We start from the raw sequence: 14,343 nt of genomic DNA, 5'->3' as shown, positions 1-14,343 counted from the left end.
ACCCCAGCCTCCTGCACAGCCTATTGCCTCACTGAAGTAGTTGGGAGGAACGAAATTAAAGTGGAAACAAGGGGCTTGAGAGTAGGAAGCGGGGAGAAGAGGTGTTTGTTTGTGCTGATTCTGGAGAAGGGGAAGGAAGGATGTTTTCCTAAATGTTTGCTTATTTATGGTATTTTTTCAAATACCCAAATCAGTAATTAAAAGTGTGTGTTAGGTGGCAATAAATCAAATCACGTAAAGATCACCAAGCTGCGAATGTTTTGCCCGCAGCAAATTTCCTAAAGAAGTGTCAGCACATCAGCGCAAGTGTTGACTATGTTAACTTGTGTGGGAAAGTGGTGTCTGTTGGGCAATGGAAGGACAGAAGTCTTCTAAGAGAGACCTGGGCATTTTTCCTGCTTCTGGACGGCCTGTGCAGGAATCTGTACCTTTGCATTGCAGTTTCCTTCTCACTCCCAGTAATCTGCTGCATTTGGCCAATGCAGCACTGTTTGTCCTTCCTGATACTGCCATCACATAGAAGATGGACATACTAACTCAAATTTTTAAGAGCTGCACAGAGTGTTATGATTATAGACAGTAGTTCATATTCCGTGTGTGGCTAGTTAGTCAAGCATTCAGGAAAGTGATTTTTTTAAAAAAAGTTGGATGTGTACTATGCCTCCTTAATGACACATGCCTCTGATTTAAATATCAATATCGCAGTGCACTATATTAATAAAAGGCAAATTATTTGGGTTCAGATCTAGCTATCTGACACATCTCAATAAATTGGTGGAGGTCGTCAGAACTCAAGAACTATATGAGACTATTGTCTTGTAGGCATCCACATTTGTAATAGGTGAGCTTGCATCAGTTTTGAAGAGCAGCAAATGTTATGGGAGGGCTGGAGACACGGCACAGAGTGGGTGAGCTAGATCTCTATTTCACGGAGCTTTCCTTGGCAGCAAAATCAGTTTAAGATGTCCACCCCAGTCATTTATTTCTACTACTCTTCTGCAGTCCACCATGACCTGTGTTGTGTTTGCAGGACCGCACTATAAACAAGATCAGTGCAGCAATCTCATTCAAAAATAACCCTGAAAAAAGTATAATTTGTTTTTCAAAAAGGCAGATCAAGAGGCTACTTGATTGTAGTGAAGAAGCCTCCTTATGGGGAGAAAATACGGAGTCTTTATTAAAAGCGCTTTACTAGAGAAAGACCCACCATAGCTGGGAGCTGAATCCAGACACATTCAAATTAGAAACTGAGCTCAACTTCTTAATGGTGTTGGTGATTTGGTATTTGAAAAAGTGCTAAGGAAAGTGACAGATATTCTAGGTTTTGATGTTTTCAAATCATAACTAAGTGCCTTTCTGGGAGATTTGCTCTAACGATATAGAAGTTATTTGCTCCTCCTGCATCTTATAAAATATGCAGAAACAATTGCTGGAAATCTCTGGTTGGAAAGATAGCAGAGAGCAAACTAAGGGATCTAATCATCACTTTTAGCCTTAAAATCCATTAATCTGCAAAGGGTGCTTAGTTACTGGGCATATGGTCTTACTGAGTGCATTTCTGACATACTCGAAAAATCATACTCGGTCATAACTCACTAGTATTTCTGTCATATGTAGTCTGGATTGTTTGAAATAGTGTTGCATGCTGAATTCTTTGTCTTGGAAAAATATGGTTTTTGTTTATTTGTCTTCCCTCCCCCCCCCCCCCCCCCTTGCTAAGCAGATTAACTCCAGGCTTGACTGAATAAATAAATTAGAAGTTAATGGTTTCATTTTGGATAGAGTCAATAGCAAGCTAGGAACAGGATGACTGTGTCATTTGGAAAAGGATGTTTTTGTGTTCTTCCTAGTTCAGGCAGTACCCGATGAGTGGAACGAAATAAACTGTCTCTCTTTAGCATTTTGATGATGCCGCCAAGAGAAGTTTCTTGGGTATCTGCACACAACAGAGCTGAAAATTTCACTAAGAGGGTCTGGAAGCCAGACATCCATTAGAACAGTGGTGAATGTGAGAGATTTCAACCTCTTCTGTAAAAGATACATTTTTTAGAAGTGATTTGGTACCTTCACATTAATTTTAGCTCTGAAATTTTTCATCACACCATATTTCAGTGAGAATCATGCAGAGTGCAATCCAGTTTGAACAGAAGGGAAAAGATTCATATGAACAAATTACTGATGAAATTTTGCAAAGCAGCAGGATATCGGCAAAGACACTGACACATTAAGAGTACATCTAGAACACGTGACTGTGGAGTTGCTACTTTTATGGTGGTAGGAGATAAACAGAATGAAAGAATTTACAAAGAATTTGTTTTTTAAGTTTGATTAAAAACACTAGCTTTTGAAAGAACTGAGTTTCAGGGGTTTTTAAGCATTAGATTCAACCAGGAGATGAAGCGGGTCTGAAATAGGCTATATTTCATTTTTCTCAAAAGAATTTAATAGGGCTTCAAAAAATCACTTTCCAAGTGGTCTCTGTAAAGTGCTTCATGTCACTGGCCAGGGTTTTTGACCAGTGATTGTGTACAGGGAAGGTAAACTGTAGCCGAGTCAGAAGATACTGCAGGCTGGTCAAGGATGTGTCTAACGACATTGGGAGAGCTGTGCTGGAAAACCAGGCTCCAGCCCCAGGGAATAGTTCTGGGCTCTTCAGATATTATTCTTTTGCAGCACAGATGCGTTTCATGGTGATTTTATAGATGAAGATAGAATGAACATTTTCAGACTGAGTAATTACAAAATGCTATTGATGTCTTATTTTCCTTTCGATATGAAGAGATTGAAAATCTGCAAAAAAATGATTCAGTTGTTTTATATTGTTTGTATTTGCATTTGTGTCTGTATTTGTCCAAATGTACCCCCAAAAAGAAACCTAGAAAAGGATAAATGTTTGTCTTTGGACATATCTGAAGGCCTCCTTACTTGTGAATCAAAGGCTGCTAAAAGCAGCTTCCAGCCAATCTTTATATATGCTAAGTTTCTAGGCTCCAGCTCCACAGTGCCACTTAGATCACCTTTTTGTAACACATTAAAGCTCTGTATATGTACAGAGAGCAGAGCTGTTAGGGGCTGTCTAATGAAGAGAATTTGGATTTTTTTTTTTTTTTTTTTTTTTAGCTTTTTTGCCTGGTGTTGAGATATTTTTTTTAGTAGTGTGTTTGATACTGACACTACATTGAATCACACAGCTGTCTCCTGCATTTGACAGGAGTCAAGTGCCGGCTGCTGCCAGGCAGAGTGGTCTCAAAGGTTGGTGAGACCATATTAAAGGTTGCCTGTATGCTCCCTGAAATAGAAGAGGAAATTTGGAATGATTGTTTTAAAACTGAATTGGCTTTTATACTATATTCCATTTTACCAAGATTGCTTGTTCTCTGCTGCTACAGCTAGATCAGGAGTGAATAAGTCATAGGAAATGAATACCAAAATCAAGCCAAGGGCAGCAGGATTGCATTTGTGTCATAAGATGGCTGGCTAGGCATGCAGGTGTGTTCCAGGGAGATCTAGTGAGATCCAGGGAGATCCAGTGATCCCCCTTGGGCTGTTTTCAGCCTGGAGCAGGGGTTCAGCTGCCGCTGCTCGGAGAGCAGGTCTGCCCGAGGGGTGCTGGCTGCAGCCCTGTCCGGAGAATTGTCACACATAAAAGTTCCTGCAGCTCTGACTGCCCTCACCTAGAGAAGTGTGGTGTGGCGAAGGAGTACACTGGATTCTGGTCCTTATTTGGGATTTTGAGTCATGCTCTAATGTGACTAACAATAAAACTGGGAACTAGTTCATTCTGACAGTTTAAGCAAAAAATTTGTTAACAAAGTTGCTGACCAAACCAAGGAATGTGCTACAAATCATGGTAGTTTTACTGTTGCAATTTGGAAGAATTTAATTATTCTGAGTCCCCTTCCCACCTCTGGTTAATAAATTCCATTGATAATGATCTCCTTTTATGAACTGATACAAGGCATTCATCGATTTTGCATTTGTTCATGCCAGCTACAAAATCTTAATAATGCGAGAGCTCTATTGTCTGTTATGTCCTTCTGCAATTCAGAAAGTTTAGTTCTGAAAAGATATGGTGTGGAAAAAGCTTCTTTCATCTATTTTGATCTCTGTACAGTCTTTTCAATCTTGTGAAATAGGCAATAATGTAAAATTTTTCAGGTAAACAAGATAAAAGAGAGTACAGGGGGAAAATACACAAAAATAAAAGAAGAAAAAAATCCTATTGCCTTAGAAATAAGTTAAGTCTTTAATGTATTCATGGTGATATGCATCTCCTATACATGCCTTTTATCAACTCCATATATTCTTTTTATTTGGTTATCCCCTGATGCCCTTCTGAGGAGCTCCTTGCCTCAGTCTGAGATATACATCACTATTTTAACCACAGGTTTTCTTCCCAACTTGTCTGTATCATCCAATAATAGATATAATACTATCAAGAGTAAAATATTTTGAGCAGTTTTACTCTTTCTCCCTAAATAGTCATCAATCTTTTGAGGCATGTATTCCCTTCTCTATCAAGCTCCCTCTTACCATGACTTTTTCAAGGATTCCTTAAACGGGTCCATTCATTCACAGCAGAAATAGCAGGAAAGATTCCTGCAGCCCTTTGTCAGCAGACAAAGTTCTCTTGAGGCTGTGGCTGCGTGATGGTTGGATTACGAAGTACTGAGGCTATGAGAGCTCATCTAGCAAGGCTCTTAGTCTCCTAAGAATTGTTTCTCTGCTTGGGTATCCCCTTCGCCACCTCTGCTGTCCATCACTTGGGGAGGCTTAGGCTGAGGTTGTTCCTCTGTGTGAGGCAGAAGAGCAGTTTGCACCTGCAGCAGGACTACTTCTCCATCCTTCTGAAAGTCCATTGGAGTGGCTGTTGAACAAAGAAAAAAGGGAAACAAAATAGAAATACAGCTAGCAGTGGCATTTGATGCAGTAGAAGTATTCCCTTCCCGGGCGGTGTCACAGCACCAGCCAGTGAACCTCAGCTGTAGCAGCTGTCTGGCTCCTCGGTCGTACAAATCCATCCGAGGTGGATTCAAGGAACTGTTCTTTTCTTCACAGCATAACTTATTATTGATTTCTCTCCTTGCACCGTTTTACTCAGCCAGGCAAGGAAGATTAGGGAGATTATCTTTGGGATATGTGCCATCCAGTTACCTTGATTGTACTTAAGAGATTACAGGGGTATAAATGTGGTGCAGCTGGAGGTCAAGGCTGAGACTACACAGCCTTAAGTGCTTACATCTGTTGCGCTTCTGATACATTTACTCCTCGTGATTCTCTGTTTAATTTATCACTTGCTTCAGGTTAACATATTGCCCAACCACAGCATTAGAAGATTGCAGAGGGGCAAAATTCTGACATTGGACTGAAAATTGTAAGATTTGAAAAACAGGAATTTTAAGGTTCTTTTTTATTTGCCTTATTGACTAAAGTGCCACAGTCCTGCCTGCGTAGCATTACACCAGCTATGCTGAACCTTGCCTACCGTGTTTTCACTTAATGATATTTCCTATGTCATCAGCACATTTTACTACATAAAGGAGCACTGGCTTGCTGTATGATCCTTGTCACCTTTTATATCCTTCTCTCTTCAGGGGGTAATTGTATTTATTTGTGTCATGGGGTTTCTTATCACAGTTAATAATATAGTAAACCATATTGAGCATTTCTTGAATGTAAAATTCTGTAAAGTATTAGCAGACTTTTAGACTGGTGAGTTACTAAATGCAATGGGGCAGTGAAAACACTGCTTTCCTCAGCCCCCCAAAAACCCAACTCTTTTAATTGTTTAACGCTTTTTGGCTTCTTGGCTGATTTTTGATTTTTTATTTGGTGTTCATTCAGCCTTCTGTGAAAACAGACTCAGCTGCATTAAAAGCAGATAATTTTGGAAAAATGTTAGACTGATCATGTTGGTATCTCTGTGTTAAAAGTAAAAAAAAATTCTCGAGCAGCGTGGATATTTTTAAGAAGAAATGTTTGATCATTACTCTGTATTTGCTGGAAGAGTTCTCAGGTGCTTGCTCTCCATTGCATGGCTGAACATGCACAGTTCTTTCAATGTCACGCACACACCGTTGGGCTCATTTATTTTGTTTAATAGACCAGGTCTGTCCATGTGATATGAAGTTTCTTTGAAGTGGTGCTCATCTTTTGGCACAATTTGGCCTTCTATACATGTCTAATTATTTCCAGTATCACTTTGAAACTGTCTTTGTTTGAACAATTGTGTTCTCTGCTACTGATGTAAGGTACAAATTTAGCAGCTTGCAAGTCTCTGAGAGAGGAGTGGTATGACCTGTCACTGGATGCCTTGTTTAATCATACCGGTTTTTAATACGTAGTCTTTGATCACTATTGGGATTCATTTAGCATTTTTGTAGAAAAGTAATTCTGATTCAACAGATTTCCAGCTGCCCTTAATTCTAATTCCATGGTCATGTTGAAATTCATATTTGTCTGGAAATTGTTTACTTTTTTTAGCATAGTTAAGAAATTATAGCCCTTGAATTAAAAAAAAAAAACCCAACCAAACTCAAAACAAAATCCAAAAAAACCTAAATCCTGTGTTTTTAATGATATTTCTATTTGTATGTGTAATATTTCAAGTAATCTCAATAAAATGTGTTTTTATTTTCCCCTGTTTTCACAGGATCATAGGCAATAGACATGGAAAGGATCTTGAGAGGTCCTTTTCCAAAGCATGGTCATCTGCTTAAACCAGATATTTGTCTAATCTACTCTTAACTGCTCCCAAGGATGAAGACTACTTTACCCCCCTAAGCATTTTATTCTCAGTGTGTATGGCCAGGCCCTACTATAGAAGGATATTCTGATATCTAACCTAAATCTCCTTTTCTGTGATTTATACCCAGTATTTAACTCCAAGTAGACTTAGAAGTTTGTTCCGTTTTCCTTGGGGTGGCTGTTCACATTATTTGAAGGCCACTTCTCTCATCCACCCATAGAGAAATGACCCCGTGGAGTTGACTGCAGGCTTCTTTGATTGCACCTATAGGTAGACCTATCCCTGGCCCTGGGTTGGTCCACTGTCTTGAACCTATGAGTAGTTGCACAGATTTTTAGTGATTAACATAGAGACATCTGTGCTTAGTGTGGTATAACATTACCTAGTAAAGAGAGGAGGATGAAGGAAACATTGTGACAAAGGAATTCACAGAATATAGTGCACAAGAAGTACCTTAGCAAACAGAACAGAGAAATCTCATGGGGTTTTAGAGGTTAAAAAAAAGAGTTTTGGACAATACAGCTAGTAGCATCTCAGAACTGTACAAAAGCTTACAACCTAAGAAGATGAGATAAAGTAAATGGAGAATACTGGTATTTGGGAATCACAGTCTGTTGCTGATACAAATTGCCATTGGTGAGCTTTGCAAAAACAAAAACGAGAGAGAGAAGTGAGAATGGCAAAAGCATGGATGTTTGGGTCAGCAAGACATGGAACAGAGCAGACATGGCAGTCTGGACAGAGCAAAAGTAAAGTAGTAGAGATGAGAGAAAGGATGTCCGTGGAGAAATGGGCATACCACAAAGGAAACAACATGGTTGCGATGGCAAATCTGGAAAAAGATTCTGCCTTGGAACACCTGAAAGTGCATGGACTCTCTCATTTGAGCATGAAAATGAAAGGAGAGCACAAGAGCTCAAATACTGAATGGATACAAAAAAGCAGCCTGAGTAGTGACAATATGGAATGTTCCAAATCCTGAAGATCTTTAACATCAGTAAAGAAGATATTTATAAATGAATTTCAATAAATCATGTGTGAATAGCATAATTACAGAAAAATTAGATGATCAGCGGGACTTTGAGTAGCCTGCAGAATGTGAAGAGAGAATGCAAAGGTCCTACAAGAAGGCAACTGCAGTAGTCCAAGCATGAAATCATCAAAGAATAAATGCTTTCCTTATAGGATCTGCTGAGATTACAGCCTAAGGTAGTATCTGTGGCCATGAAATAGATAAAGCAACAAAAACTTGCATTCCCTCAATCAAGGTATTTTTTTCTTTCTCAGATGTCCTTACTAGTTAACTCATTAGTGACAGTAAGTTCTGTCTACCAATATTTGCTGGCATCCCATCTTCATGTGCTTGTCATCTGTTGAGCAGTAGGTAGCTGGGCTGAAGGGTTGGACTTGGCACACTGAAGACCCAGCCTCTGTATTTGTCAATCAATTTCTTCTTCCTCTTTTTAAATTCAGCTTTCCAGGATAGGAATAGTACAAGAGTGACATGACAGTTTAGCTTTGTTTTAGCTAGATTTTCAGCAGTCTGTGTCATCCAGGATTTTAAAAGATAAATTTAAGAATCGAGCATGAAATTTGCAGTTTTCCTTACTTTGTCAATTAATTTTCCCAGAGGATTATATGATGACTGGGAGAAGGTGTTGGGCAGGATTATTGCAAGGTAGTGTAACTGAAGGACTGGTTTGCTTCTTGAGGGAAAAGAAATCACTGTGAAAGGAAAATAGCGGTAAGGCTGAACTGGAAATCTGAAAGTGTAAATTCTGAATAGAAGGAACAAAATTCAAGGCAGCGGAAGGGCAATTTCGCTTGCTGAATCCAGGATCTGTTAAGTTCTTGCCTCAGAAAAAATGGGCATCCAGCAGTCTGAGTGTACAAACCTCTTTCTTGGTAACAGTCGCTGCCAAGAGAGAAGTAAACTCTCATTTGTGGCAGTAAACTTCTCCAGTCCAATCCCTCTTTCTTTCACCAGATGCCTCCCACCTGCCCCAAATGAATCTTCCTGTCCTTCTGCACCACACGTTTTGGCTCTTTGTGCGCTGCTTCTGCTGGCTCAGCAGCTCCTGCCCCACCCTGAGACAGGAGAACCACAACTGTGCCCATCCTCCCAGCTCTCGCCTCTGCCACCACGGGCCACCCGTACAACCACTGCCACCCCACCAGCGCTTGGGGCGAGGAAAGCGCCTTACCTACATTCACTGGAATTTTGTGGTTTTTTATGGCATTGTATAAATGTTTTTTTATAATAATGTAGATGGTAATTTTGCTGAAAGCTCCTGGCATCACAGGAGAGTAAGGGTTTTCTGAAGGTTTTCACGTGAAAAAAAGAACTGTTTCTTTACTCCTTGCTTCACTCCCTGCTTCACTTCCATCCTTACTTAATGGATAATCATGGGAGCTTTTCTCACACTGCAAAAGAAAAGGTGAATTCAGTATTAGATGTGGTGTAATATATTATAATAATTATAAATATATGGTGGGCCATATATTTTAAGGCAGGAGATGAAGCGTTCTGTACGTGTAAGAGGCTTTTTAAAGAACCTGTTGGGATCAGTTGCTGTGTTTTGCTGGCATTTCTGTGTCAGAACAGTTACTATTTTGTACTCAGATGGAAAGAATTAACGTTCTGGCAGACTGTCTGCTTCTGAGTAATTTTTGAGAAGAGGAGAAAAGAGATCTATTAATGGGATGCTAAACAAAAATCTACTTTAGTACACAGTTCAACAAGAAAGTCTTTAAAAACAGCATTGAGCTGTCATTGATAAGAAACTTCACTTAGGTTCTTTTGTGTTGAGATGTGTCAGATATGTAAAAATACTTTAAATTTAACTAAATGATTAGGTATTTAATAACGATCTTACGTTCATATTAAAAATCTTTCCAGTGTCTTCATTTTATTTTTATTAATGTCTTTTTTTGAATCTATGCCTCAATTGCATCATGCATGTTGCCTAAAGCGTGACTGCCATGCTTTGCCAAGTATTCAGTGTTTCTCAGCGTTACTCACATTTTCTTCAGTCTTAACTGGATTCTTACAGAGTTTGTTTTGTTTTTCTCTTAGAGTTCTACAAAGTTGTTTTCTTGATATATGTTTTTTTAAGCCAATTTTCCCCAAACTCATTCTCTTGACATTTTGGTAGCTTTATTTCACATTCACTCCATTGCCTTAGTAATTTTTCCAGTAATAAGGTGACCAGAACTGTGTACAGTTTCTCAGTTAAGTACCAAGGTCATAAAGAGTTTACAAGCTTCCAATCTCCATGAGGAGATATCATTTCATATGTAGCCCCAACATCTGCCTTTGTGATGCCATACCCTATTGCAAACTCACATCCTCTTTTTCTGTTTGCTAAGTTTAGTTCAGTGTTGCTAGTTCCTGATTTATTTCTTCTGTTTAATAAGTGTTAAATTATTTTCCCCAGCTGTGCATTTTTTGGTCTGAGAAGTTTGGAGTGAAGAAGCTGGGAAAACAAAAAGAAAGCTGTTGCAATATCCACACCTGAAATTCTTGAGAAATGAATGCAGAATGTTGACTGTCATGTTATTACTGTTGAATATTTAAGTGGATCTGTCTACATAGATAAATTAGCGTTATGTACTATGATACACATGAGCTGCCTGCATGATATGTACTACTTCCTATGTGTAACTGCTGTGAATTGTATCTGATCCTCTTTCTGCTAAGTTATGCTTTACCCTGGACAAAATAGTTCTTAATTCTCTAGGTACCTGAGAATTATTTTTTAGATTAGCTTTGTTTATGTTGTTTCAGTCTTTCATTGACTCTCATCTAGATCTTGGAAAATAATTTACTTTTTTTTTTCCTTTCCTGTTTTTCCTTCTATTCAAGAAGTCATTTCCCATAAAAGTCAAAGCAGATCACAGCTTTTGCATATTCATGATTTTTGGTCTTTACTAAGCTGGTTTGCACTCTGATAACCTGTAGCCAGAAGGCAGTGACTGACCACCTCGGAGTGGTGGGATGCAGTATTATGCTGAGATATTACTGTCACTGAACTTTCAGATGCATTTCCCCCCCGCCGTGCATTCAACTCTCCTGGCCAACTTATTCTTTGTAAAATAGAAATGATGGGAAAATGAGTCATTTTGTATCTTATTTTTCTACAGGATTTACAGATAATCAGTACAGATGAACACCAGGTGTTTGTGGCTGTTCAGGAGTGGTACCAGACAGACACGTACAACCTGTACCAGTCTGACCCGCAAGGTGTTTACTACTCTCTCCTGCTGGAGAATGTCCGGAGCACAAAGCAGCCAGAAGAGAACGTCCTGATAGATATTCTGGAGGTAGGTCATTATCTCTTCCAATGTGTGTAGTCTGGGTGGAATTTTAATTTTTTTTTTAATTTCGATTGAGTATAATTAATTTTACATTAATATATTTTCACAGTTATCTTTAATGTAAAAAGACTAGGATTTCTTTCTTATGGTAGTGCATCGTTACTGCTTGCATGTCTCCCTCTTGCCCTGCTAATGTGCTGTGCACTCTAAGAACTAGATTCTTGGTATGGGGTTCCATGGATATGCAAAACCAGAATTGGCTGAGGTATTTTTTTTTAAGATATTGAAAAGTGAAGCTGGCAGCACAATTTATTATTGAAGTAAGAAGTTATGCAGCTGCCTACGTACAGCTTTATTCTGTGACTGTGACTCAGTGATACGCTTCCTGACTTAGAGCAGAACATCTTTTAGCCAGTAGGGTCTTAAATAGTAATCCTGTGAGCCTTGTGCTGGGTTGTGTCAGCTCTGACAAGCGAAGAACCACCAAAATTAGGTATTGGACAGCAAATCCACTTGCTTTCAGTAGGTGTCTTGTGCCAACAGCATTTGCTGTGAGACAAACTCTCCTGTAAACAAATCTGTCTTGGATTTTAACATCAGCGCACTTGACAAAAGAAAAGTCTGAAGAATATAGCCTTTCGGAAGAGTAGCAGAAACTGTTATCAATTCTGTTCCTGTTGATGATGACATTTAAATGTAATGAGGTGTCCATTTGCTCTGTTTCTGTTCTTTCTTGTAGCACATAGCACTGGCCATTAGCAGGATATTAAACTAATGGACCTTTGGTCGGACACAGTTTGGCCACTGTTACTCTCTGATCTGCCTGGTATTAGTTTAAAAAATAAAGAAGTTTATAAGCGCACCAGTCTTCTCTGGAAAACGTTTGTAGTAATCCAGGGTACAGGTCATACACTTACAGAGCTGATAAATGGCTGTAATTAGACTCTTCTTGGTGGGGGAAAATGATAGTAGTTTTTTCCCCCTTATCTCCTCCATCTTTGTTTAGCTTTTTCTTTCCAAATGGCTGTAGTAAAATTACCAATGATTATTTTCTAGATTCTACCTTTTTAGAAATGAAGCTTCTTAATGAGTGAAGCTATACATTGTGTGTAGCCACATTCCCACAGGGTGATTTATTGAGAGCATCAGTTTGCAGCTCTTTGCTCCTGATCACTCCTGCGGGATGCAAAGCTAAAAGGAAGTCAGGTGCAATCTCTTCTCCCTGCATTGCGTGTAGCATGTCATTTCAGATAAGTTGTACAGAGATGCCACCCCTGGCTGCTCTTTTGTCTACAAGAGTTATTTACCTATTTCAGTTTCACTGATGATTTCAAAATTTCACAATGTTACTGAGGGCATATTTGATAATGTGCAAGAAAGAGAGATCCTAGATTATTGTGGGTGCTGGATTAATTTGTAGGGTTACATTAAAAAGAAAATGTGCACATGATAAAGAGTTATTGAAAGACAATACACAGAGCCATACAATTCCATTTTTTAGAGCTATTTTTGGAATAGAGTTGCATTATAGGAGAACACTTTTATTTGCTTACAATAAGAAAGCCTACAGCTTCCAGATAGCTTGTATGATAAATAATTACTGTTCATCTTCTTTAGTAGAATGTGATCAAGTACTCATATCCAAAGTAAAGTATGGATTATTTACACAGTACGAAATAGCTACTAAATATAACATATATTGCAGTCCTTGAGGATGGGATTTTTTGGTCTAGTCTGGGTTTTCTCTCTGAGCATTTTAATGCAAGTATCCCATCTTGGGAAGAGGAATCTTCAGTGCAACACAGAGACGGTCCTCAATGGTTGACAATTTCTCTTTCCACCAGTGCATAATTCTCCTTAAAATTTTGCACTGTTCATCTTCGTTATCTTCTGCTGACCTCACGTCATCTTTTACTTGTACATCTGCTATAAAATCTTCTATAGGTTCCTACCTGTCTGCATTCATTTTCTTTTATATGCTTTATCTTTTTTTTTGTACTGTATTTCTTTTCATGTTGCCTGTGTGAAAGGGGAATAATTCCCAAATACTTGTTCAAAGAAGGAAAGAAAAAGAAAGGTAAAGTATTAAGTGACTGTCCAAAAGGAGCATGCGCTTGAAATTTGTGACTGTACAAAAGGAGCATGTCCCTGAAATTGTATCAAGTGCTGCCAATGTGAAGGAGTCACAAATTTGACATAGGCATATTTGCAAAATGGGCATACTAATGTAATACTTCTAGATGGGATCTTGTTATGCATTCTCATACGGGTAAGAGCTATACAAGTTGCAGTACACATTCTTCATCCTTTTTTTCCCAAACAACAAATCGTGTATATATATATAAATTTTAATCACAAACTTCTATTATATACCTGCATTTTTTTGTATTTCAGTAACTGCTGCTAATAAACACTGTGGGGCCATCTGAACAGTGCTTCTTGCTACCAAGTAGTATAGAATATTGTTTGGCTGTAAAATCAGTAATGTAACAATGCAGCAATTAATGTGTCACAGAATACATACTCATAGTAGAAAACCTGTTTAGAAAATAGGTTTATAAGGTACAAAGTGTTTTTCTAAGAATACTGGGGAACCACTAACCCCTGAACTGTTTTGGAAAATAGGTGCTCCGAGGACTAATCTAAAAGTCCAGAGAAAATCAAAGGAAAGGTACTTTTGAATTTCCTTGTGTTCATCTGTCTTGGGTAGCTACTGGTCTGCTCATCAGAGTAACTGAACACTCCACAATGTTGAAATGTCTTCTTTTCCATAGCACCTTATTATTAATGTGGATCTTTTCCCTTCTTGGTAGAGAGAGGCTAATCTCCCAATTTTAGATTAGGGAACTAGAAGGGCAACGAAGCTGGTGAAGGTTCTGGAGCACAAGTCGTATGAGGAGTGGCTGAGGGAACTGGGACTGTTTAGTCTGGAGAAGAGGAGGCTGAGGGGAGACCTCATCGCGCTCTACAACTACCTGAAAGGAGGTTGTAGTGAGGTGGGTGTTGGTCTCTTCTCCCAAGTAACTATCGATAGGACAAGAGGAAATGGCCTCAAGTTGGGCCAAGGGAGGTTTAGATTGGACATTAGGAGAAATTTCTTTACTGAAAGAGTGGTCAGGCCTTGGAACAGGCTGCCCAGGGAAGTGGTGGAGTCACCATCCCTGGAAGTATTTAAAAGACGTGTAGATGAGGCGCTTAGGGACATGGTTTAGTGGACATGGTGGTGTTGGGTTGATGGTTGGACTCGATGATCTTAGAGGTCTTTTCCAACCTTAATG

At 39.0% G+C, this 14,343-nt stretch overlaps 1 protein-coding gene across 1 annotated transcript in view; it reads left to right on the top strand.

Annotated features, from left to right (window-relative positions):
- SORCS2 (sortilin related VPS10 domain containing receptor 2) overlaps positions 1 to 14,343 on the top strand; it is a 591,861-nt gene that overhangs the window by 502,879 nt on the left and 74,639 nt on the right. Inside the window, exon 9 of the mRNA XM_075148660.1 lies at positions 10,892 to 11,071. Within this exon, the coding sequence (XP_075004761.1) occupies positions 10,892 to 11,071 (180 nt within the window). The remainder of the gene's footprint in view (positions 1 to 10,891; positions 11,072 to 14,343) is intronic.

Source organism: Calonectris borealis, chromosome 4 (genome assembly GCF_964195595.1).
Source record: "Calonectris borealis chromosome 4, bCalBor7.hap1.2, whole genome shotgun sequence".
Lineage (NCBI taxonomy): Eukaryota > Metazoa > Chordata > Aves > Procellariiformes > Procellariidae > Calonectris > Calonectris borealis.
The sequence above is the reverse complement of the archived record's forward strand: the minus strand, read 5'-3'. Positions and strand labels throughout refer to the sequence as shown.